Raw genomic sequence first — 24,997 nt, forward strand, 5'->3', positions numbered from 1 at the left:
AAGAAGTTTGGAATGAAGGAACACCGTGAGGCTTCTCGCAGGTCTAGGATAAAAATGCTTTCTGTGTGTGCCGCACTTCTTGGTGTCAAAGCCCTTTCTTTCAAATCCCATTATTTTTACAACAGATCTCTACAACAATCAGATTGGCAGTAGATCAGGATCACTCATGTCCCCGGAGAAAAGGCAATTTAAGCCTTACCATTTGCAAGGGATTGTTCTAGAATCAAAACCCACTCTTCTGACTCCTGGCCCAGAATATCTTCCATGTTATTATCCTTTAACCAAACATCCTCAGAGTAGTGGATGTGCAGTTACTTCTAAGGTGGGGTTCCAAATTATGTGCAAGATAAAAATTATGTGTAGTCAGAATTACCCCTGCAAATCCCTTTACAGACTTGAAAACTGGTCGTAAAGTATAGTGTACATGGTTTGCACTGAGATGTATCCAGAAGCGTGCGTATCGGACCTCCATGTAAACAACAGCCACACTGATGGATGCCCTGTACTCCTTCTGCAAAGCACAAATGCCCCTGGTACCCTGAATACTGAAGCTGGCAGGCTGCTTCCTACCAGGCCTGTACACTTCTGCTCCTACTCAATTGAGTTGTATGTTTACGAAGAATCAGTTATCACTGTTCCCAAACTTGTTTATGCCAGTCGTACTTTTTATATGTAGTAATTATATAATTTAATGAAATAGGATGTAAGTGGATAAAATAAGAGTGGAGAAGGAGAATAGTTATTTCTCTGAAAATTACAATGCATGCTTTGGTAAAGGAAAATTGCAAAAAGTGAAAGAGTGTGTTGCATTAGTCATGGACAAGAACTGTAAAATATTAGGAAAAGATAATATCTAAGGTTCTGCTGTTATATCAATCCATAATTTCTACACGTCCTTGCTTTACTTTAAAGAGACAGGCCAGGCCCAGGGTGGCTCACGCCTGTAATCCTAGCACTTTGGGAGGCCAAGGCAGGAGGATTGCTGGAAATCAGGAGTTTGAGACCAGCCTGGGCAATATAGTGAGACCCTATACAATAAATAAATAAACAAACAGAAACTGGAAAGCACTGATGCTGCATTATGGGTGTGATTTATGCAAGACAGACAATAATAAGAACTCCGTACTTTGAGCCCATTCTCAAAAAAAGAATAATGCAATGGCCCAACGTCAGATTGGCAAATCAATTTACATTTGTGTGTTTTAAGTAAAAATAAAGTATTTGAAGTATATATAAAGTATATAAATTCCCTGCTTTAACTATGTTTTGATCAGTTGAGTACCCTTTGTATGAATAAATGTCTCATGTGCATTATATAATAATGTAGATTATGTAGAATAAATTTATTTATTGAATGGCATTACATGCACTATTAAACTTATTTCTCCTTCACTCTCTGTTATTTGAGTCCATATGACTTAATTTATGTCAGATGAAGGTGGCATAACGCAACACCACTGCATTTATAAATTCAGCAATCCAAGGCTTAACTCTAACATTGGGTAGATTAACGGGGTTAGGGCCACCAGAAAACATAGTGTTTCTGGTGGCATCAAGATGCTGGCTTTGTAGAAATTAACATAAGAGTGGTCAAGGAGCTGGCCTTGAAATATCAGAAAGGCAGCGACTGTCTCTAGAGCCAGACTCCTTAAGCATAAAACCTGTCTCCACCACTTCCGGAGAGCAAGTCACTTAAACTCTCTCTGCTCCGGTTCCCTCCTAGGGGTTCGTCACAAAGATTCCATAAGTTAATAAAAGTAAAGGGATTAGAACAGAGTGACTGCCACGTAAGTGTTAGCTATTGCTATTATTAGTATTAGCATTATTATTCACTATCATTTGCATCACGCATCTGAGAAACTCTTATCCTAAAGTTTAAAATAAATAGAATCGTATGTTTCATGTGAAGGCACGACCACTCACCTGTGAGTTCAGAGAGCAAACAGGTTGGACTTTGTCTGCGAACGCACGGTGCAGCTAAAAGCGGCTGTGTGGGGAAGGGATTGCTGGGTTATGACAGCGGGACAGGTGTCCCCCTTCACCCTCCAGGGAGAAAAAGAATGAATGTTGCTTCAAAACTCCAAAAAAAAAGTTTATTTATAAAATACTGACAGTTTGACAGGACATGGGACTTCTCGTGGTATATATCTCAAATCAATTTCCTTCTTACCTTCCATTTAAAAAATAAACCTGCTAACGAGCTATATGACATATAGATATATATTTTTTTCTTACAGATAGACACCTGCCATAATGAATACTCTCCCCATAATTTTTTGTTACATCTTTTAAATCAAAAATAAAGATTTGTGTTGATTTTTGTTTTTGGAGTCTATGTGGGTGAAGAAAGGTAACACATTTAAATGCTTTTGGTTATTCTTATGGAAACAAAGAGAAGGGGAGGTGGTCCCAAGGTGTCACCTGTGCCCAGGGTGGTGGCCAGGGGTGCTGTGTGCGTGTGCCTGCGGGCACCCCTACACGGGACCCCACAGGCACTGGGAGCAGGCGGCAGTTCTCAGTCTTCCTCCTCCACCTCCTGCCCATGAAACGAGCCCCTTGCCCAGCCTAGGCACCGTCAGACGTGCACTCTGGGAAGGTGAGGGAAGCCCCTGCCCAGCCAGAGTGACACTGTGGCGAGGCTCTGGCACCTTTAGAAGCACTGCCCAGCGAGGTGTGGGCAGTGACAGAAGGCCTCAAGGCAGCATGCGCTGGGCGGGGCAGCCCCTGCTGTGTCCTTGTTTCCTCTGAATCACGGCAGTGTCAGGTTTGGGGTGGGAGTTGGTGGGGGAGAGGAGGGGAGGCAGCCTGGGTCTGCGAACTCCCTGCAGCCCTAGGAGCAAGGTGCTTCTGGAGCCCACGGCATCTTTTTGGTTTGTCTTGGCAGTGTGGGTAGGCAGCTGATGCAAACTCCGGAGGCACAGCCAGGAGAGGGAGAGAGCAGCCCTGGTGTGCCCGGTCTGGGCTCCTGGGTGCAACACCGGGAGATTCCCTTAGGGCACAGCGAGGCAATGCCAAGGCGGCCAGGTGTGTCCTGGTGTGAACCTAGTTGTGGTGGAGTCACACGAGCAGAGGCCCTGGCATCGTTGGCTCAGGAAACCAAAGGCCAGGAAGGCTCCCTGGTACCCATGTGCAGTGCCCACCACCCCTTTCTAATGTGGCCAGGTGTCTGGGAGGAGGGTTGGGAGCCTCCACTGCCCCAACAGATATGTAAACAAGGGCAAAGAGATGTCTTCTTAAAAATTCTAGAGTCCCACAGCGGGAGACCTGGGTGGGGATGTGGCGGGGGCGGCAGAGGCAGGTGGGTGGGCATTGACTGAGGGTGGGACTTTCACCTTGGGCCAGGCCTGACCTCATGGGCTCGCCTAAGAGTTACACTTCGCACAGAGTCCTCACCCTCTCAGGCAACAGAGCCCAGCCGCACCCCAGGTGCAAGTGACTCAGGCCACCCGCGCCTCCCGGGGAGACACAGCTTGCACCATCAGAGGGAGCTGCGAGAACCTCTTTGCTAACACACATACCTACGTGTGTTCTGTGCATGTCTGTGTGTGCACAGGCACCACCCTGTGTGTGCACGTGTGCGCTGGCGTGGGTGCGAATGAGCGTGTGGGGAGAGGGAGAAGGAATATCTTAGTGCACCAGGTGATTCATTAAAGGCAAAGGAAAATTGGCCTCATGTGCAATTTATACACACATACACAATGTTTTTACTCACCCCTGTTTCCTCCCCCAAAAAATCCCTCACTGGGCTGGGATAAAATAATCCCCTAATGCAAACTGCGAACTTCCTTAAATGGTTAAACACTCAGCAGATAGGGAAAAGGCTGAAGTTGTTAAAAAATAAAAGATGAGAGGAGAGAAAAGAAAGCGCAGCAGGGTGCTCACAGGTGGGCAGCTGCAGATGTGCTGCTGTGGAGACGCCAGATGCTGCAGAGGGGCGGGGTGGGGGCTGGCAGGAGCGGGGGCGGGGTGTCCAGCTGACAAGTCTGGGGGGCCCTAAACACCCTATTTCCTGGAGGAGCAAGACCTCGGCCCTTTGTCCTCCACTGGGGGAGAGCGTGTCCCTTCCAAGACCCCCTGAGTGGAGAAACGATTGATTGGACCCTGGGGCTGGGTCAGCCTGTCTGCAGAGCCGCCTTCCAACACCTCCCCATCCACATTTCCCAGGGGTCAAGTGTGTTGGGAAAAGCCCACGGCTGGGTGCACCCTTTCCTCGGGCCCAGACCCTGACATCCCTCCCCAATCACCATGAGCACAGCGACCGATGTGGGGCTGGTGGCAGGGTGTGTGTGCGTGTGTGCACGCGTGTGTGTGTGTGTGTGTGTGCATGTGCACGTGCGCATGTGCGTGTGCGTGTGCGTGTGTGTGTGTGTGTGTGTGTGTGTGTGTAGATACAGGCTCTCCCCTTTGTCTGCTTCTGAAATCTCCCACTCAGGCCTCCCCTGACTCTCCTCACCCACAAAACAGGGTGTCACCTCCTCTCTGTGGGGCCAGGAGAGCCTGTGCTGGGCCCCCCCAGGGAGCCGTGCGTCTCCCACCCGTCCCAGCGGTGGGGTGGGCCTCAGGGCAGCTTCCCAGGGCTGGCCAGGGCTGCCCAGGGGATCAGACAGAAAGGCTCCTCCCCAAACCCTGTGTCCAGAAGTACCAAGCGGATGGGAAGATCCAAGCCACCAGAAGCGGCTTTTTAAAGAACATTCCTTGGAGCTGATTGTGTGTGTAAAAGCTTTCCCTCCCGTCAGCTATTCTTGTCCCTTGGTCCCATCTGACCTTCCCCTGCTGGCCGGCCTGGCCGCGCATCTTGAATGCTGTGTCCAGTTGGGACTGGGCTTCCCGACCAGCCCCTCTGTGCCCGCAGCCCTGGCCAGGCTGAGTACAGCCTGGAAGACGTTCCTGGGGGTTGGAGCATTTTTTGACTCTTTGTAAACCAGGCACTAGGCAGGCGGGGCAAACTCTGGGTGCTCCTGCCTCTGCACCAGGGACGTGGGCCACCCCCGGGTCCTGTGCCTCTGTGCTTAGGAGGCTGTGGGTTCAGAGCGAGGGACACAGATCTGAAAGCGAGTGTGCTGTGTGCCTAGGAGGACCCAGAGGGGATTCTTTTGGAGACGATCCTCAGACCCTTCCCCTTGCAAATGCATGGGAGGGGTGTGCATGTGTGTGTGTGTGTGCGCGTGCGCTCGCTCGCTGGCAGGAAGGTACCTATCCAGGGGACAGTGACGTCTGCCCAGATGGAGGTTCCTCACCCCACCTCGCTCCCTACCCGAGCCCAGCTGAATTTCCTTCCTTTCTTTAGCAGTTCCCATTTTCCTCCTCCTTTAAGGGTGGGGAAGGTGGTACCTGGATTGGAAGAAAGAACAGTCACAGCTTTGCTCTTATCCTCCTGACTGCCCGCCACGCATCGCACCCCGTACCCCACGGTGTCTGAGCCGCCTCCTTACACCGCTGCTCCCCACACTTCACCTCTCCTTGTCCGTGCTCAGGAAAGTGAATTCCAGCAACAGGAGGCAGGGTTCAGCTGGGGGGGCGCTCCCCCAGCCCTCGGGGCCCTCTTCCTTGGATTCTCAATTTTAAGAAAATATGCAGGAGCAAGGAAGTAGCTAAGCAAATTCTCACCCTTTAGGTTTTTTTTTTTTCCTTTTTCTAAATAAACCAAATGCTTGGTGGAGAAGCTGGGCAAGGGAGGTGGGCAGCAGAGGCTGCTGAGGCAGGGCAGGTGTTCAGGCAAGGCCGTGTGACACCTGCCTGCGAGGGAGAGGGGGAGCAGAGAGACAAGGCAGCCTCTGCCCCTGGGGATGCCCATCCCTTCTGCAGAGGAGCAACCAGCAGTGGCCCGGCGTCAGCACATGCCGGAAGAGGACAGTTGGCTGGACATCCAGAAGCTTCTTCCTCCCTCACCCCTGCCTGCCTGATAGGCCTCCAGTCCTTTGCCTTCTCTCCGCCTCTCTCCAGGGGCCCAACCCACTCTGTGTCCCCTGCAGCAGGGACATGGCCACTTCCCCAGCTCCGTGCAATTCCCGGAGGAGCAGGGAGCCCCACGATCTCTCGCAGAAGAATCGCTGGTTGATCGCACACATCCTTCCTGGTTTTCTCCCCCGTTCTCAACACCGGCTTTGCTGGCCCTGGAATCTCTGCACAAATAAACCCGGGAGGTGAAAAGTTGACTTGGTTTCTTGGTGTTTTTGTTTTCTGGCAGGCGGTGGGAGGAGGGGTGAAGGAGGAGTTTGGTGCCATTTTTCTTTCATCCTTTCTTTCTTTTTCCTCTTCTGCTGGTCAAACAAATGACGAAAATCCTGCTATGGGCGCCCGGGAACCAGGAGCGAGGCTGCTGGGGGGACGGTAGAGGGTGCTCTGCTGACTCGGGGGGTTCGGGGGGTTCTGGGGCGTTGGAGTCCGGCTGGCCTTGGGCCGGAAGAGGCTGCCCTGCTGGGTGCTGTTGCTGTTGGCGATGGTGGCGTGGTCCGGCTCGCCCGGGTCGCTCTCCGTGTAGCTGTACGCCTGGGCCCGCGAGATGCCTTTCTGCTGCCGCCGCCACGAGTTGTAATACGTGGGGTCGCTGATGTAGTGGTTGACAAAAGAGTGGGCCTTCTGGTGGCTTGAGTCGACCTCGTACTCGCTGTCGCTTCCCTGGGAGGACAGAGAATCAGGGTTTGTCAATGGCCCCACGGGCACGGGTCATCGTGGTCAGGGCTGAAGGCCCAGAGCACTCTGGTTCGAGTCCCTGCCCTGCCTCTTTCAAGACTTGGGCTGCGGGCGTCTTGACCCCCTCACTGCCAGGGGTCAACAAGCCCCTTTTATGCCACGTTATGCCTCCTTCAGAGCAGACCCTGGGCGTGAAGTGTCTGTCACAGTGCTGGCACAGAGACGGCAGGTGAGTCAGGAGACCTGAGTTCTAACCTTTGTTTTCAACTGAGGTGACATTCACATAACACAGAGTGAACCATTTTAAACAAGCGTATGACTCAGTGGCGTCTAGTACATTTGCAAGGTCCTGCAACCATCATGTCTACCTAGTTCCAAACCATTTCACCACCCCGGAGTAAAACCTCGGGAATCAGTCACTCCCTGTCGCCTCCCTTGTCCCATCTTCCCAGCAACCTCTGATCTCTTTTCTCTCTCCAGGGATTTATCTAGTCTGGATATTTCGTACAAGTAAAATCGTACAGTATGTGGCCCTTTGTGCCTGGCTTCTCTGACGTAGTGGAATGTTTCCAAAGTTCATCCATGACATCGGTGCAGCCTCTGGCTTGGAGGACAAAGCCAGCCCCAGAATAAAGGCTTTTAGAGATGCCAGTTGGTGACAAAGTGTTGGTGCCCACCCATGTGCATTCCAAAATAAAAGCAACACTCAGTTATAAAATAAGCACGAGAAAAATATCAACAGAAGTTCTGAATTTTCATGCGATGATAATCTCGGAGCTTTTTTGGGGGGGAAATATAAAATACTACATTATTCTTAACATTTTTTTGATACTTTGGTGTCCTAGGCACAGGCTTCATCTGCCTGTGGGGGACATTAGCCTGTGACAAGAGTCAATCTGGGTTGCAAAGTAAGATCTGAATTGTGGAGCTAAAAATATCACACACACACACACCGTCCCCCACCCCAAGCTCCCAGCAATGTTTTGAGAATTAATAAGACAACAGATGGGGCCGCCCTCAGAACTCTCCGGAAGAGAAGTTCTCGGATTTTAGTGAACGGCACATGCTCGATGAAACGCGGCTCAGAGGACCCCAGCCAGGCTTCCCGGCCTCACCCTGCTGATGCCCCTGCCGGGGGGGGGGGGGGGGGGCAGTTATCGATCACAACAACCCTAAGGAACACGTGCCAGGGGAGGAGCACAGTGGCAAGGAGCCCCAGCCTGCCCGGGACCAATGAGTCTGAGATGCTCAGCCGCGTCCTGCTTTGCAGGCAGAGAACGTGGGGTGCCGACCTTGCCCAAAGGGTCTGAGCTCTGGGAAAAGGAAGGCACAGCTCGTTCTCAGGAACTCAGAGTCTTTCGTGACGTCGGGACCCTGGGGAGACATAGCTACCACGCATCCAACCACAATGGTGCCCGTCACCGGAGCAGGTGCCCTGCCAGACAGCATGAAACGCTGACTGGGATGGCCCTGTTTACTTTGCACACCTTCGTGCCGCGGCTACTATTGCTACCCGAGTGCCGGTGCCCTGCGGGTGCTGCCCCAGCGCCGAGAACACCAGCGCGGAGACGGGGAGGGTGTTGCCCAAGGAAATGATCTAGCTGGGCTTGAACTCAGATCTGCCCAACTTTCAAAGCCCAGGGCACTCCGTGCCCCCCCCCACTCCTGCCTGGAGCCCACAGGATGGGAACGAGAGCCCCCCGCCCTCCCCGTGGGAAGTAAATGCTAGATCTGCTAATTTATGTCCTCTGGCTGCTCCCCTCCCTCTCCTCACCCCTCCACAACCCCAGCCACTCTCCTTACCACCCCCAGCAGACCCCCCCGCCCCCACCTCAATCCTCGTGGCGGCCAGAGCTGGCTGTCTAGGACAATGGAAAGCCCCTCGGCCTTCTCCCCATGACGCAGTGCGGCACAATACAGGCCCCTTTCTGTGCCCACTGCCCAGCTGCCGGCCCGGGAGAACAAAGCGGGCTCCATATGCTGAGGGGCGGGCACCGGACCTGCAGCAGGGGCGAGGCTGGCCTGCCGTGGGAGCCATCGGCAGCGGGAGGCTGGAAGGCCCGAGAGGCTCGGGGTCTGTGGGTTTCAGGGGCCAGAGGGACGCACCGGAGTTTTCTCAGTAGCTTAGGTCTCTCTGCCCACTAACTGGCCTGAGTGGTTGCTAGCATCATCCCCAGAGGTTCTAGAATTTTGGCTGGCCCCAGGCCCCAGCCTTGGAGAGGACCTGGGGGCTCCCATCTTGCAGTGAATGAATCTCTGGGGTAAGAGGGGATAGTGGCAGGATGGAGTCCCCGTTCCGGCTCCTACTGGCAGGGTGTTTGGAGCCACCACTCAGGCTCCCTGAGCCTCAGTGTTCTTGTCGGTTAAATGGGCAGATTCCACAGTTCACGGGGTGGAATTAGCTAATACATGAGAGACTGCTGTAGAGGTACTACTAGGGAGAGAGTGAGGGTGGGCCTCCACAGGAGGGGGAAGAGGTGGAGTGAGAAGCCTCAAAGCCCCCCTGGGAGGGATCGGAGGGGCCGGGAGCCCAGCCGAGGAGGCTGACTCAGCGCTCAGGCAGCTGGAAAGGGAGAAGAAGGTTCAGCTCCTGCCCCCACACCCCCCCTCCAAGAGTGGGGTATGTCTGGTTTGGAAGAAGAGTGGGGAGTGGCCTCTGTGGCCCAAAGCCCCTGCAGCCAGACCGTCGCTGGGCCACCAGCTCTCTGCTGAGCACCTGCTGGGTGCCAGTCTGTGGGCAGCAGCCTCACAGGGTGGAAGGCAGGAGGAGGAGGAGGAGCTGCGAGCCAGAGTCCCGCTGCAGGAGGGGGCTGGGCAGGGAGAGTCTGCTCTTCCCCCTCCCCCCAGCCCTCCAAAGTCCAGCAAGGGGGTCTTTGCATCAGCGACTGCTGCTCCCGCCTCCCTCTCTGTGAACATCTGTTTCTTTTCTGGGTGGGGGTAGGGTGAGAAGAGAAGAAAGAAAGTGAGGGGGGACCAGGGGCTCCTATTGCAGCTTTCAACTCTCATGGGCCTCGGTAATTGAATGCAGCTTCCCAGGAACCGGCCCAGCACAAAGGGGGCTTTTCAGGGGCCGCCGCCAGGCTGCCAGGCAATCAAGCCACTGCTTCAGCTCCCCGGTCTCTTAACAGCCCCTCAAAGCCACTCAGTCAGCAATTACCAGGGTCTGGGGAGGGGGAGCACAGACTCTCCAGGCCTGGGGACGGCCGAGGGAGGGGGCCAGAAGGAAGGAGGACCCCGGAGAGCAGAAGGAGCAAAGCCAACCCCTTTCATGTTTTTGTTCCTCGCTAGCCCTGAGGATCCTGTCTCGGACCCAGCAGGCAACGGGCAGGGACCCTCATCTTGTTGAATCTCGTAAAGTCTGGGAGGAATGTGTTGCCCCAGATGACAGAGAAGTCACCCTGCGCAACTCCTTTGGGGTCTGGAAGCCGGAGCCCCCTCCCACACCCATGGTCCCAGGGGCTCTTCTGCAGGATTCTAGCCTGAAGCCGCAGCTTGTCTGTGCACAGTGCTCCGGCCTGTGACCTCAGACGCCCTCAGCCTGGAGCCCGCAGGGGCCTCTCTGGATTAGAGGTGGGTGGGGGTGATGTGCTAAGTGTCTCCTGGGTGTCCCTGAAGAACCTCCCTGGATGCCCCCTTGAGACACAATCTCGTCGGGGCCCTGGGCTCCCAACAGCTAGAAATCCCCCAGAAATGTCCTTTGAAAAATGTCAGCTCAGACACAGCGTCGTGCGTGCTACTCATGCCCTCCCAGGTAAAGTGACCGCCCCTCAGCTGTCAGAGATGTCCGTGGTCAGGGGCTTCTTGGGAGGTGCCTGGAGTGGGGCTGGAGGCAGTGAAGGCCTCTCTCTTTCAGTCTCCCCCTGTGCCATCCCAAGCTGCCTATACTTCTGAGCTCTGCGACCAGGGCATGCTTCTTGACGTCTCCAAGCCTCAGTTTCCCCACCTGTTAAATGGAGATTGTCCCACTTGCATGGCAGGGTGGTTTGATGTTACATGAGAACATACTAAGCACATGGCAGGTGCCTCCCTCTCCCTGGACTCTCTCTGCCCTGGAGCGTGTTTCGCGTTTGGCACAAGCTGGGCTGCCAGGGTCTGTGTGGGTCGGGCTACAGAGAAGCAGCAGGTGAGGCCTCAGCTGAGCCTATGGGATGCATGGCCCCACCGGACAGACAAGCGGCACACACAGTTAAAAGGTCAGAGCCACTCAGCCGAGGGCGATGACGGAATCTGACCACCACTGCAGCCATCCCACGCTGCTCCCCCCGTCTATGCATGACCTGGTCCTGTTCACACTTTGAGGCGCAGCTCAAATAAATGCCTCCTCCTCCAGGCAGCCCTCCCTGAGACCCTGGTGGAGTGGCCCTTCCCCCGGGTTTCCTCACACTGCTTTCTCTGCCCCTGCACCACAGGAAACAGAAAGACTTCTGTTCACCACTTTCTCCCTGAAGTTCTTGTGGTTCCATAATATTTTCATGAGAACCGAAAACGCGATTATGTACACACAGGCGGTCTTCCCGAGTACATCACAACCCACTGTGATGCAATATTCATAAGCGTCCGTCCTGCCCACTACTGTAGCCACCACGCGTAAATCCTGGCTGTTTACTGGGTGCGGAACAAATAGTTGCTGAGTGAATACACCGAGGAATGAATGAATGAGCTCCACGGAGAGCCAAACCAGCACTCACTCCTTCCAGCTGCCACACGAGGCCTCACCTGTGCAGGTGTGCAGGGCAGAGGTAACAGGAGGGTGAGGGGCTCCCTGACTCACTCCACCTCATCGTCTTTACCTGAAAACAGCTCTAACACCACCCCCTGCCTCCTTAAGCTGAGACGTAAGTGGTGACATTCACGAGCAATCCTTCGAGTCCCTTCTGGCTCCTAGAAAGCACTCCACAAATGCTCATTGTTAGGACTGAGTGCCCAGCAAGTAGTATCGAAAATAGGATGTGCCCTATATATTTTCTTCTTACTTTCTCATATAAACTTAATTCTATTATAATGTGCTTAAAGGGGCCGTCTATGATATGGTGAAGAACTGAAGGTCGAGATTAGAAGGTGTGTGCCATTGGTTTGGAATTTCCTTTTCCGTTGAGATTTGTGTGCTAAATAAATACATGTTTTTTTCTACCAAACTAGGGCTCTTATTTGGAAAATGGAGTTGGAATGCAGCCATACTGTAGTTTTACAAGTTCCATCAAACAAGCCACGGGCTCTGTAAATCTCCAGTTTGGGGGCGCACCCTGTCCTCTGCCGGGTGCCCCTCTGCACCCCTTGAGGCACAGCCCTGACCCCACCGTGTGCCCTCTCTGGGGAGCCAGCCCCTGTCTCCGCTAGCCCCTCACCCACACTGCACTGCGGCCTTTCTCACACCGTAGCATGTGTGTTTGTTTATAGGTCAGATCGACTTCTTGTTACCAAATCACAGGGAAACGGCTGGGCAGATTTCTGCCAATTTTGGACCATGCGTTTTGGGTGGTCTGACGTGGGATGGAAACCAGGCTGGCGTGGGCAGAACTCGCTCTCAGAGGACCTGGGGGAAGGGAGCCTTCAGAAAGGTAGCAGCCGTTCTCCTGAGCCGCTGAAACCCAGGGGCCCAAGCCCGAGTGGCTGCTGAGCCTCGGGGACGTGCCCTTGCATGCACTGTCACAGGCAGGGCCCAACGAGCAGCACCGTCAGCCCCAGGTGGAAGTCACAACAGGGGCCGCTCAGCATCCCGGACAGAGTGGCAGCCAAGTGGCACAGCCCTGCCATCACAGAATCATGGAGCAGCCCCCTGGGGACTCTTGGTGACACTTAGGGGTGGTGGCTATTTGCCAGCAGGCGTGGAAGCAGTTTAGCATCTCACAGTGGGTACGGGATACCAGTGCCTGGGATGGGGGGACCCAGGTGACCGAAGCCTTCCCATGACAAACTTTCTCAGCATCTTCCTGGGCTCTTCGGTCTCTGAACATGCCAGTGCCCTGGCAACAGCCTCCTGGGACCTAGACTGCCTACAGTGACCCTAAAGCCAAGTGCCTGGTTTTTAAGAACAATTCTGGGGTGAACAGACCCAAATCGCCCTGGACATGTTTTCCAGAGCCCTGTGATGAGCTGGCAGTGCATGGGCTTGACCTCATCTCCATTAACGTCCTCCCCATACCAGCTTCCGGACAGGCTGTGTCCCATGGACGAGGGGCCGTGACGGACCCTCTGGGGTAGAATCATTAAGGGGCAGCGCTGGGATCCAAGCCCAGGGCTCTGGCGCCCAACCACGACAATGTCTTTTCAAATGAGCGTCTCTCCTTCAAAGTAGCCCTCGGGGGAGGCTGGACAGTCATCCAGTGACCTCAGGGTCCACAGCCAATTGGGGAACAACTCCAGTGCCTCAGCACTTTCCTCTGAGTGCCTTTGTTCTTTGCGGATGGGTTTGATTTTTTTTTTACTTGTCAAGTGCACGAAATTACAGGAGTGAAGTGAGTGTCTGGCCCTCTGGAGTGTCTCAACAGCAGGTTCTGAAGGCTTTTCCACAAAGGTCTGTAGTGAGGGGGACATGACTGGCCCACGGGTGGCTCTGGGACAGGGTGGAACCCGGGGGCCAGACAACTGCAGTCAGAAGGCCTATGAGCAAGATCTGGCTCTGAAACTCGGAGCTGCGATCTCAGCCTCATAAGTTCTGTCCTTTGGAGCTGAGCCGACTCACTTAACCTCTCTGAGCCTCAGTTTCCCCATCTGTATAAAAAAAGACAACACTAACACCTGCCTCAGGGGGTCTCTTTGATGATAAAGCCAGGTGAGGCTTGTGAGATGCCGAGCGTAGCCCCCCGGGGGACGGGGCGGTTGTTGTGTTGCTTTGAAGGGGCCACGCTTCTCTGAATGTGCGAGTCTGGGTGTTGGTCAGGAAGGAGTGGGAACTGCACAGCCATGAATCTTTGTCTGTACCCTGGGAACCTACACTTGGTCTCGAGTCATTCTGGTTGATTTGCTTTCCCAATGACACGGCATTCTTTTGACACCTGTTTACACAGAGTGCCCAGGTACCAGGTACTGTCCAAGACGCTGCAGATGCAACAGTGATCAAAAACGTCGCGAGTTCCTGCCTTGGTGGAACTTGGCTTTCAGAGTAAATAACCCTGAGCCATCCCGAACGCCTCTAGCACCTAGGTGGTGGTCAACTGCCCCCCCCCCACCAAGGGGCTTGAGCATTCTGCTGTGACAGCAGCCTTCTGGAACCTGGGAAGCCTCCTCCCTCTAGGGCATGTGCTCCATGGAGTGACTGTTCCAGGTTGCTATGGAAACAGTGTTCAAGTGATGGGCTTGTTCTGAACAAGTCAGACCGGGGCCGAGAGGGGATTCCAGGCGACTCTGCCCACCCTGGCAGTGGCTCCTGCAGCAGGCTGCTCTTCAGCACAGGGACTCTGCTACCAGCAACTCTGTCAAGGCTGGGGGGCCCTGGCAGGGCCACATGGCCAAGGGCCGATTCTGCATCCCTGCAAGGGTCCTCCAGATTCACGCAGGGATGGCGACAGCAAGCTTGTGGGATACCTGGGCAGTGTCTTCTAAACTCAGAGGGCTCATTCCCCGAAAGGTCAGCGCCCAGCCAGTGAGGGTGGAATAACAGTGTGCTCTGCAAGGCCGGGGTCCAGAGCTGCCCGACAGCGTCACACAAGACGTCCCTCCCGCTGGCCGCCCCTCTGCATACACAGAGGAGGTGTGTCACAGTGTCACAGCCCCACGGGCAGAGGGAGTTCCTTTACCCTTCTGAATTCTACCTGGAGTGTCTGGAGTCTAAATGCTGGTTGCCATCTTTGGGGGAAAGGAAAAAAATCACACCTCAGGGAAAGGACACAGGCCCCTGCGGGTGGCCTTGTGAGTCCCCAGTATCCCTGAGGCTGCAAAGAGTTAAATACCCCCAAGAAGATGTCATGACCTGGATCACACGAGCTCAGCGCAGCTCTGTCCCCCGTTGAGCCCCGAGTATGCCAGGCTACGGTGGGGTCTCTGTCCCTGCCAGCTTTGAGCTGGGGGCTTAGGTCCAGCCTTCCCGGCTCTGCCAAGCCCCCCAGTAACCCTGGGCTGCACAAAACAGCAGCGAGTGGGAGGCCCTCAGTCCACAGGCCTGCGTAGATCGCAGGCTTCCTGGCACCTCCGGCCCGGCTACCAGTCCTGCTCCCTGCTGGCACCCCTTCTTCTGCTTCTTCTCCCAGGACTGGGCAGAAAGGTCCAGAGTGTGGGACACAGTGGCCTTTCATGGCCCCTTCCTCGGCAACCACCGGGCTTGGCCGAGGCTGAGGGGCCTGGGGTGGGAAGTGGGAAGCTGCAACATCGCATGGCTGGAATGTGCTCAACGCCTCTCCCCACGGCCTGGGACACAGTGTCCCTGAGTGACCCACCTAATGGCAGCTCCGTGTCTTCCAGAGACACTGTCCCCCTCTCAGTGTAAAAGCTGACATTCATTGCACGGTTGCCATGTGCCGAGCTCTTCTGTGCCTCATCTCAGCAGATGTCCCCACAGCCCCATGAGAGAGTGTCACCGTCCCTCCCCGTTCTACACATGGAGAAACTGGTGCTCAAAGAGTTTGGCCACCTGGGGTCCCCAGCTCACAGGCAGCAAAGCCAAGACTCAAACTCAGGTCTGAACCTATGAAGCTTAACGCCTCGCTGGTCTACACTGCTTCCCACCCTCAGGGCTCTGGGGCAGCCAACCCTCATTCCTGGGGCCCATTCTGATCCTGAGTGGTTAAGGGGCACATATCTACGGGCTGGCAGTGCAGGGCTGCCTGTCACCCTTCTCCTCGGGGTCACCCTCTCTGCAGCCTCAGCACACTTCCCTGCAGGCGAGGCCTACGGAGTCACTGAGCATGGGGTGACTCCTGCAAGTCTAGAGGACCACGCTGTTGGGGGACCTCATGTGATGAAGGTTCCAGGGACCCCCTTAGCACTGGGTGCAGACTTTGAACAGAACTCAGGAGGTGGCAGATGGCCCATATATGACTTTGGGGTAATTCTGGGACCCTTAGTCTTCATGGCCCATACTGGAAAGGGCGGAAGGACGCCCCAGCGGCGCTCAAGCCCTCTCCCTTCACTGCGCTACCCGGGGAGGTGGCCGCTCCCCTCCCCTCTCCAGGGCACCCGGCCCTCCTCCCCTCACCTGAGAGTCGGAGATTTCTGAGGGCTTCTCGGTCAGGCTGCTGCTCTCTGCGGGGATGAGGTCATTGTACTTGGTGACATCCTCATCGGAGTAGTGGAGGCTGCCCGGGCTGGGCCGGGGCGGGGACCTGGAGAGAGCAGGGGAGTGAGGCTGAGAGATGGCCCGCTCGGAGCAGCGCCCCTGCCGGGAGACCACGGCCCCTCCACCCTGTGTTCCTCCTCCTTCCTGCGTCCACTCTCCAGAGCCTGGGCCTTGGGTACAGGAGCCTGGAGGAGGATGAGGAGGGAAAAGCAGGGTGCCTGGCTAACTCTGGGGTAGGGGAATGTCTGTGGCTGGGTTCAGGACTCCAAGCCTGGGGCCGGTTTGGTGCAAATGGCATTTCCGTGTGCACACAGTGGTGCAGGGACACATGGAGGCCTGGGTGTGTGTGCCGCGCACTGGGGGTGGGAGAGGCCGGGAGGGGCGCGGTGGGGGCGGCCGCCAGTGAAATGCCCCTTGTTACATGCGGCAGGGCCCTGGAGCCAGCCTGGCGGGGCTGCTGTGGCCATGCTGGGCCGGGCTGGGCCTGCCCTGGCAGCCTCCAACGGCTCTTTCTTTGGAAGGCTGGACTTGGCGGGGGATGAGAGCTCGGCCCCTCCGGCCGGCGAGCCCCTCCCTCTGTCCTCCCGATGAACACACGTCGCTTGGTCCCTCCAAGACGGAGACAGAGAGAAGCTTTGTGAGCTCCCCTGAGGGCGGCTTGACTCCCCTGCCTGCCGGGAATGTCAGCAGGGCTGAGGCTGAGACAGGCGCCCCTCCGGCCAACCTCCCCCCAGCTCAGGGGAGCAGAAAACTGCCCCGTCTCGCCCAGGGAGGCCTGGGTGGACCCAGGTGGGCGCCTCCGCCCTTGGAAGTGGACAGCCCAGTGGCCACAGGGAGGGGGCACAGGAGGGGCTGGGGTTAGAGACAAGTCAGGAGTGAATAGGAGCCAGGAACACACTGCTAGCCCCGTCCTTCCCTCATGGAGACCGTCCTCTAAAAGCTAGAATAAGGCCCCGGGGAGGGGGTTTCCTGTCAGGGGGAGGCTGGCTGGGGCACGGCAGTGATGGGGTGCTCCTGCTCTGTCACTCAGGGGTGCTCGCCCAGTCTGCCCTGGCGGGGCCTGTCTGGCCTTTGGGGCAAGCGACCACTTGCGGATCAGTTCCAGAGCAGCCGGCTCCAAACAGCGGTGGGCTGGTTTAAAAAATCTGGCCAGTTATTTGCATTCTGCTGTCATTGGCAGGGACCCTCAGTAGCCACCTCCCTGGTGTGTCCTGGCCCCAGGCTGCGGCTGGGCCTGGTGGGGCTGGTAGAAGCCCCCGCTGTGCTGCTGGGCCCTGCTGTGACTCACGCTGACCGTTCCCAGTCCCGGGGCGTGAACGCTGCTTCCCAGGACAGGGTAGGGCCAGGCAGGTGCTGCCGCTGTGGCCCTCCCTGGAGCTCTCCACACCCGGGCACTGCTGGGCCCTCCGGCCCGGCCCCCGAGCCCCCACCCTCCGGCCCCCCACGCAGATGGCCCATTACCTGGTGTACAGGCCGTTCTTTCGGCAGAAGGAGTTCTTCACAGACAGCCGCCGGTTGTTGAGTTCCAGGGCAGGGAAGCTGCTTTCGTCCAAGCTCATCATCTCCCCGTGGCCCAGGGCTCCAGACTTGGCGCTGTTCCCTGCGAGGGAGAGTGACGCCCCTTAGACTGCGTGGCCTCCCCTCTCCCAGCCCCCGCCGCCCACCTGGCTGGGCCGCCCCCTCTTTCTCCTACTGGATCTGAGACCAACATGAGACACTGGGATTGTATGTAGGAAGCCTAGGCTGCCCCACCTGGCACACCCGGCCGGTGCGCTGCCGGGAGGACAGACCCGCCACCCCCTGCCCTGGACAAAAGGGAGGCAGACACGTGAAAGGCAAGTGCAGCCAGTGGGGCTCGGTGGTGCCGGCCCCCTTACCCGAGTCAGTCTTCTTGGCGTACTTCTTGCTCTGGCCGCGGATGATGAGCACAAAGACCAGAAGCAGGATGAAGATGAGGCCGACCAGGGCGATGACCACCAAGAACCACCACTCCTCGTAGAAGGGGTTGGCTTTCTGGGCTGGAACATGGGTGGCGTCAGGCTGAGGGTGCTCAGCCCCCTCCTGCCTCCCAGCCTCCCGCTCTGGCGGGGACCCTCCCACGGCTCATGCAGTTCCCGGGAAGGCAGCGTCCGTGCCCTCTGAACGAGGGAGAACCTAAGACAGGCCTGGTGAGGATGCTTTCGTCTCAGTCCCCGCTCTGGCCAGCGGGTGAAGGACTGCCGGGAGGGCTGATATGAGATGGGTTCTGGGCTGGCCTTCCCACTCATTGGGAAAGAGTGCTGGGGGTGATTAGTGATGTCTGCCAAGGACACCGGCGGTGGTGGAAGGAGTGGCAGTGTGCTGGCTACTTTTTCTTTCTTTTCTTGTCCTTGCCTAGGGGCTACCTTGACAGGTAGACCTAACTTTGTATGGGGAAATGTGCCTCTCTGGCCTGCAGGAGGCCAGGAGAGCTTTGCCCAAGGTTCAGTTTGGACTGACTTTTTTCCTGGTGGCAGAAGCCAGGCAGCTGGGAGGATGGACGGGAGGAGGTCTTTAGAATGCCTCTTCCACGTACAGCTCCCCATCTTCCAAGACCATGTTACTGTGCTTTCCGCACCCAGCCAGACCTAGCCATGTTGTCCTTGACCGGGGCGGGCTCTTCCCTTTCCCTCTCGAAGCGGTTCTGTCCCATGATTTGGTTCTATCAATCTGGTCAAAGGAGGACTTGCGTGGGGGGAGGGAGGAGGCCAGGACCCTGGAAACTCACCGGTGAGCAGAAATTCTGAGCTGTGCTTCTGCCTTGGGGAGGGGGCCTTAGCGTTCAAAGGGGCCAGTGATTAGATTTGGGGTCATGGGTTTAGATACTTTTTTTAATTTTTTATTTTTTTTTGAAACAGAGTCTTGCTCTGTTGCCCAGGCTGGAGTGCCATGGCGTCAGCCTAGCTCACAGCAACCTCAAACTCCTGGGCTCAAGCGATCCTCCTGCCTCAGCCTCTCCAGTAGCTGGGACTACAGGCATGCGCCACCATGCCCGGCCAATTTTTTTCTATATATTTTTAGTTGTCCAGATAATTTCTTTCTATTTTTAGTAGAGACAGGGTCTCACTCTTGCTCAGGCTGGTCTCAAACTCCTGACCTCAAGCGATCCTCCCGCCTTGGCCTCTCAGAGTGCTAGGATTACAGGCGTGAGCCACCGCGCCTGGCCGGGTTTAGATACTGGAGTCCTTGGTGTGCTGCTCTGGGACATGAAGAAGAATGAGGAGAGGAAAAGGGGAGGGGGGTGGCCCTGCCCGACCTGGGCGCTGCCCAGCAGGGTCTAAGGCCTGCCTGTGTCAGCTGCAGCTCCACAGGCTGCCGACCTGTCATCTTTGGAGGACAGTTTCCATGGAAACACAGTTTATGGCCTGGCACCCTTGAATCCCCCAGGCAATGAGCTCACGGAAGCTCACATCTTGGCCCCACTGCTCTGCCCTACCCAGGGCTTCTGGGGCCCTTGAAAGGGAGCCCAGAGATCCAAGGCCCCAGCTGCCTCTGGAGTTGAAGGCTGACTTGGCCTTGGAGCCTGGAGGGGACAACGTGCTTCCGTCTCCACCCCAATGGCTCTGGTACTCAGGTGCCTCTTCTTCCCCACTGCCCAGCGTCTGTCACCAGGCTCTGCCGAGGCCCCCCCACCCCTCGGGCCGGTACCTGGCACAGACTGGGAGGGGCTGCTGGGGGTGCCGAAGCCGTAGTCGTTGACCGCGATGACCCGGAAGTCGTAGCTCACGCCCGGCTTCAGGATGTCCATGCTGAACGTGTAGGAGCTCACCTCCTTGGGGATGTCTTTGATGAGGACGTCCCACAGCCCCTCGTCTGCAGGGGCACAGAGAGGGAGCCCCCGTGAGGTGAGGGCGGCCCAGAATCCCACTCCCAGCCCAGTCCTGACTGTGCTCCCCGGGGGGCCGGGCCTGCCCGACCACCCTGCTCAACACTGACACACGGTGCGTGGTCCTCAGCCCATGATTTTTAAAAGGACATCTTTTATTCTTTTTAGTAGGACATCTGTAACCCATTAAACAATACGTACTATGCAGAAAGTACCGTCACAACCAGCCCGATCCCACTGTCCAGAGAAACAGGCTCAGCACGTTAGCACTTGCGTGGGCAGAGTCTACACACGCTGTCCTGGGGTCGTTAAAACGGTTGGTAAACATGATTTTAAGTGGCTGCCTTTGATCTTATCACACGGGAACATCCTCCTTTACTCAGCCGGGCCCCTGTTTTTCTAACCCACTTTTCTTTCTTTTTTTTTTTTTCTCTCTTTTCTTTCTTTCTTTTGAGACAGAGTCTCACTTTTTTGCCTGGGTTAGAGTGCCATGGCGTCAGCCTAGCTCACAGCAACCTCCAACTCCTGGGCTCAAGCGATCCTCCTGTCTCAGCCTCCCGAGTAGCTGCAACCCCCTTTTCTATTCAAAATATAAGCAGTGGCGGCATCAGACAAAAATAAGAGAACTTCTCTTTTTCTTTTTAATAACAGCTGCAGGGAAGAGCTGGGTTGCCCGAGGGTTTGGTCAAGTTGCCCAGATTTGATGAGGCCCATTCTCAGCTGCCTCCTCTCTTAGGCGCAGAGATCCGAGGAGAAAGAGGGACCACAGAGGGTGGGGGGGAGTCCCCAGTCTGTCCTCCACCCCATGTTGCCCCAGTCACCCCATCCCTTGAGTTCCTGAGCGTCCTTCAGGCCTCCCTTTGTCCCTGGCTCTCTGGGCCTTGCCCTGTGGGACAGAATTCACTCTCATGCCGTTAGAAAGGAACAGCGGAAGTGGCAGGCATCCGCCACCGCCCAGTGGCAGCCAGTAGGTGGGTGGGGTGGCCAGGAGGGGGCCTGGCCAGATGCTCTGTGTGGGGCCACCAGGGCTTGAGACAGGGTGAGTCTCCCCATGGTGCTAGTGGCGTGTCAAGCCGCGTGGGCCCCGGCCAGAGCATCTCTCCACGGTGGAAGGATGTTGGTGGGCCATGCTCACAGGTCCTCCCTCCACAGCCTTCTCCTGCAGCCAGGGGGTCCTCCAGGCTGCTGCCACCAGGGAGCGAAGGACCCCTCGCTGTCCCCAGCAGGCCCCCCGCAAGCACCTCCGGCTTTGCCCTCCTGCAGCACCATTCTCGCCCGCTCCGGACCCTTCGTCACAGCTGCTCTTGGGGCCGGACGCTCAGTCCCTGGCTCCAGCATGGCCCCTTCGGGGGCTGGTGGGTTTACTTGTTTTCCTCACTGCGCTTTTTCACAGACCCGGCCGTGTAAGTCCACTCCAGTGGAGGTGCCATGGCCGCCCCACCATCCTTTGGGAATTTTGGACCGAGAGTGTGATAGGATCTGCTGAGGGGCCACCTCCCCACTCTAGCATAGACCCCTCCTGTTTCGGGAAGGCCGTGCGGGGCCCTGTCTGCATTCAGAGCCGTCCTCACGGGGGCTCCAAAGCTTTGGCCTCATTGTTGGTCATACTTGTTTTTGGGCATCTGCCTAATACACATCACACCTTCTTGTTTAGTGTCTGTCTCTCTCTTTCTCTCCCTCTCTCTCCTGCGAGGCTCAGAAATCCCTCCGGGGCAAGGATCGTGCCTGGCTTGTCTTCATTAGCCCGGCACCTGGCACAGGCACCTTCCAAGTGTCTACGGAATGGATGAATGGAAACCTTTCTTCCCTGGCCTTTTCACAGCATACGCACCCCGTTCGGTGCTTCACGCTTTGGGATTTACGTGCTGGGGTGCAAATCCAGGGACTTTGAATTCTCTCACTCGTCTCTGAATAACACTCATAATGATGATGACGGTGATGGTGACAATAGCTGGCAGCTGCTCCTCTGTCAAGCATCCCAGGTCTACACACTTTGCTTTTCATGTCCACAGCAATGGCAAGAGGGAGGAACTGTTGTTCCCATTTTGCAGGTGAGGACACCGAGGCTCAGAGAGACCTGAACTCCTCTTCCCAAGGCCACACCTCACACCACCACAAGTGGCAGAGCTGGCCGGACTCCCGGCACTGAACTTCACCCAGGTGCCCAGGCTGGGTGCTCTGCACAGCTGGGAGCCAGATCTGCGTTTGCCGGATGGGTGCAGCTCGTCGAGGGCCCTGCTGCTGCCTTCCAGAAGCTGGGCCTCCTGCCTGCTGTTAGCCTCACGCAGACACGAGGCCACCAGGCTGGGCCAGAAGCTGCTGGAATGTCATGCTGTGGCTCTGGCCTGCAGCCCCGGGAGCTGGCTGCTGCGCAGGACCCGTTCCCTGGGCTTGTAAATCCCGTGAGTGAATCTGTCCCTGGGCCTGCAGGGCCTGGCAGCTCTCTGGCTTGTGGAAAGTGGCGTGTTTAGTTACCCTGTGCAGCAGGAAGCATGGCCATGCCGGGGAGGCATGCATGGGACAGGAGCTCTTTCATCCTGAAGACGGCAGGGGCGGGGGACACACAGGGGAGGAGACACCCCCCCACCCTGTGACAGCAGGCTGCTCTCAAATAGTCTCAGGGATGAACTCCATGCCTTTTGCCCACTCTCCTCCCCTCACTTGGTTTCTGACCCTGTCCCCAGCTCTCTGGCCCTGCTCTAAGTCCCGGCCCCTCCTGGGGTCCTGGCTGGGTCCTTCCTTTCACCCTCAGTCCTGATTCCACCTGTGGCCAAGTCACGGCCCCCAAACTTAGAGCACCAGGGTCCCACACTGGGCCTCCCAGGGAACACTGGAAAATCAGCAGGGCCCAAGTGCAGGGCCAACATTCCACAGCCCGGCACCCTGGCCGGCCACTTGGGTGGAACAAACAGGTGCAGGCCCTGGCTGGGAGCAGCACGCGGTGGCCAACTTGGCAGCCAGCACTGCAGGGCCAGGGAGGGACCATCTGGAGTGGGGAGGCAGCCAGCCCCGCGTGCATCCCCTGGCGACAGGGAGACCTCAGCAGCCAGGTGTATTAGCTCCTTGCAACTGCGATTATTAGCATAAGATGAAGGCAAGGAGGGGGTGGTGTGGCTTTCAGGAACCATCAGAATTATTAACTTTTTGCCATGGGGTGCTGAGCGCCCAGCTACCCTGAGGCATTAAAGATTTGTCACTGGGATGTTTTAATATCCCCGTTCGATGGACGAGCTGCTGATACGCTCAACTGCTTCCCATTATGGTCATTATTGGCTATTCGGGCTGGAGCAACAGAGTCTTTCTCTCTCCACTTCAGTCACCTGAGCACGGATCCCGGCGTACAAAGAACCGGCCTCTGGCTCGCTGGCTCTGGCGCCTGCCATTACCTCGGAAACCTAGCAACGGGAGCTGGCAGGGCCTGCGCTCCCACGAGGTGCGGAACGGGAAGCGGGTGTCAGGACAGTGAAACAGGAGCAGTGGAGGTGGCCCACAGCGACTTATCAGGCGCTCGTCTGCTGATGGCTTTGGAAGTTCTTGTGATTCGATTTCAGGCTTGACGGGAGAGGTGGGTACAGTTCCAGGAGCAGCCGAGACAGCCTTGATGGCAGACATCGGGCTCGAGGAGGCAGCTGGGGTCTCCTTCGTTCTGGGGCAGAGGTCGGGGAGGCCGCGTGGAGGGTGCGGTTTAACCCGTGTGAGCCCGGGGCTCACCCCTCTGGCTCCTCGAATAGTCCTCGGCCCAAGCGGGTCCTCACTGGCACTAAGAGCCGTTCTGGGGGCCCCTGGGTGCTCCCTAACCACGAGTGCAGCTCTGAGGAAGCGCCTCCTGTTTCCACTCTCCAGTAGTGCCCGGCTAGGGGCACCTGCTGAGGCACCGGTGCTTTCCCAGCCGGAGGACAGACACGGAGGACAGACACGAGTGCCTCGGGGGAGGGACCCAGAGTGCAGGGAAGAACGAACTGTGGAGTCTGGGCCCGGCGGGGCGGGACGCACCTGAAGGCCTGGCCTCTATGACATAGCGGGTGATGGGCCCTTTGCCGGGGTCTCCGCTGGACCAGTGGATGGCGATGGCCGAGCTGTACCGCACGATGACAGGCACTCCAGGAGGCCCCGGCGCACCTGCAAACGGCACACAGAGGACAAGGGGACGTGTGGAAACCACAGTCACCACCGCCGGTCAGCCTGGGCTCAAGGAGGAGGGCTGGGCCCCCAGACCAACCCGGCCAAGGAGCCTCAGGGAAGCCCTGCGAGTGCCGAGGCCGGGCCTGCCAGCGGGGGCTGTGGTCTCCTGGCCACCTCCCACCCCACACTCCAGACCCCAGGGCAGGAGAAGGCGTAGGGGATGATCCAGAAAGTTCCCTGGAGCAGAGTCAGGAGACCTGGGCTTTCAGTTCTAGCCCAGAACTTATTAGATGGGTGACCTTGATCAATTCACCTAGCCCTCCAGTGCCTCAGTTTCCCCATCTGTAAGGGCCTTTTGGAAGACAAGGCTCAAAGGGCTGTGTCATGGGATCAGCAGAGGTACTTTGATGATGGTGGAGGGGCCTGTGAGAGGAGGGGGGTGGCTTAGGGGGGCTGAAGAGCCCCCAACCTCTCCCCTGGTGTGTGACAGTGACATCTTCCCCACCTCCTGCCTGAAATCCCCCTGCCCCAGTGGCATTGCCATTAGCCTAGGCGAGGAGAAGGGGGCTGGGCCTGGGAGGGCTTGGGCTTCTGCTGCTAGGAGGGGGAGGGAGGACTGGGCTCCCTGCCGGCTCTCCTGGCACGAAGGTCACCAGGGCAGCAGCCCGGCACGTTGTAGGAGCCAGAGCAGGAGAGGGGGTGACTTCTGCAGTGGGAGGAATAAGCCAGGTGTCTGCCTATAATACAAGGGGCCCGAGCCCCTTCTTCTTTTGGGGGTGCCTGTCCAGAGGCCCATCCCCCCAGATGGGGAGCTCTGCATCTCCAGAGCCTGGCACACAGTAGGTGCTTCCTGCATGCTTGGGGGATGAGGGGACAGGCGGGTGCAGAGCGGGTGTGCGACAGGCTGGCCGAGTGGCCTCTGTGGACGCCTGCTGGGAAGAGAGCTGAGTCCAGCCCCACGCTGAAGCTCCTCCATGGCCCAGGGAGCCCTCGGGCCGGACAGGAGGCCCAGACCCGCCCACACAGCCTGCAGCCCTGCCCGGCCCTGCGCCCAGTCCCGACCCGACCCGTGGCCTCGGGGGCCTCATTTCCTTTCTTCCTTCCTTCCTTCCCTGAGTGGCATCCTGCCTGCAGCCCCAGGGCAAAGGCAGCAGGGAGCAGGAGCAGTGGGGGACACAGCCCGAGCA

At 57.1% G+C, this 24,997-nt stretch overlaps 1 protein-coding gene across 1 annotated transcript in view; it reads right to left on the bottom strand.

Annotated features, from left to right (window-relative positions):
* Nucleotides 1-5,943: 5,943 nt before the first annotated feature.
* Nucleotides 5,944-24,997, bottom strand: part of SDK2 (sidekick cell adhesion molecule 2) — a 95,926-nt gene continuing 76,872 nt past the window's right edge. The window contains exons 38-43 of the mRNA XM_045569978.1: nucleotides 23,682-23,807; nucleotides 19,511-19,675; nucleotides 17,722-17,862; nucleotides 17,306-17,444; nucleotides 15,764-15,890; nucleotides 5,944-6,618 (exon numbers count right to left, since the gene is read on the bottom strand). Of these exons, the coding sequence (XP_045425934.1) occupies nucleotides 6,265-6,618; nucleotides 15,764-15,890; nucleotides 17,306-17,444; nucleotides 17,722-17,862; nucleotides 19,511-19,675; nucleotides 23,682-23,807 (1,052 nt within the window). The 3' untranslated portion in view covers nucleotides 5,944-6,264. The remainder of the gene's footprint in view (nucleotides 6,619-15,763; nucleotides 15,891-17,305; nucleotides 17,445-17,721; nucleotides 17,863-19,510; nucleotides 19,676-23,681; nucleotides 23,808-24,997) is intronic.

The sequence above is a fragment of the Lemur catta genome, chromosome 15, assembly GCF_020740605.2.
Source record: "Lemur catta isolate mLemCat1 chromosome 15, mLemCat1.pri, whole genome shotgun sequence".
Taxonomy (NCBI): Eukaryota; Metazoa; Chordata; class Mammalia; order Primates; family Lemuridae; genus Lemur; species Lemur catta.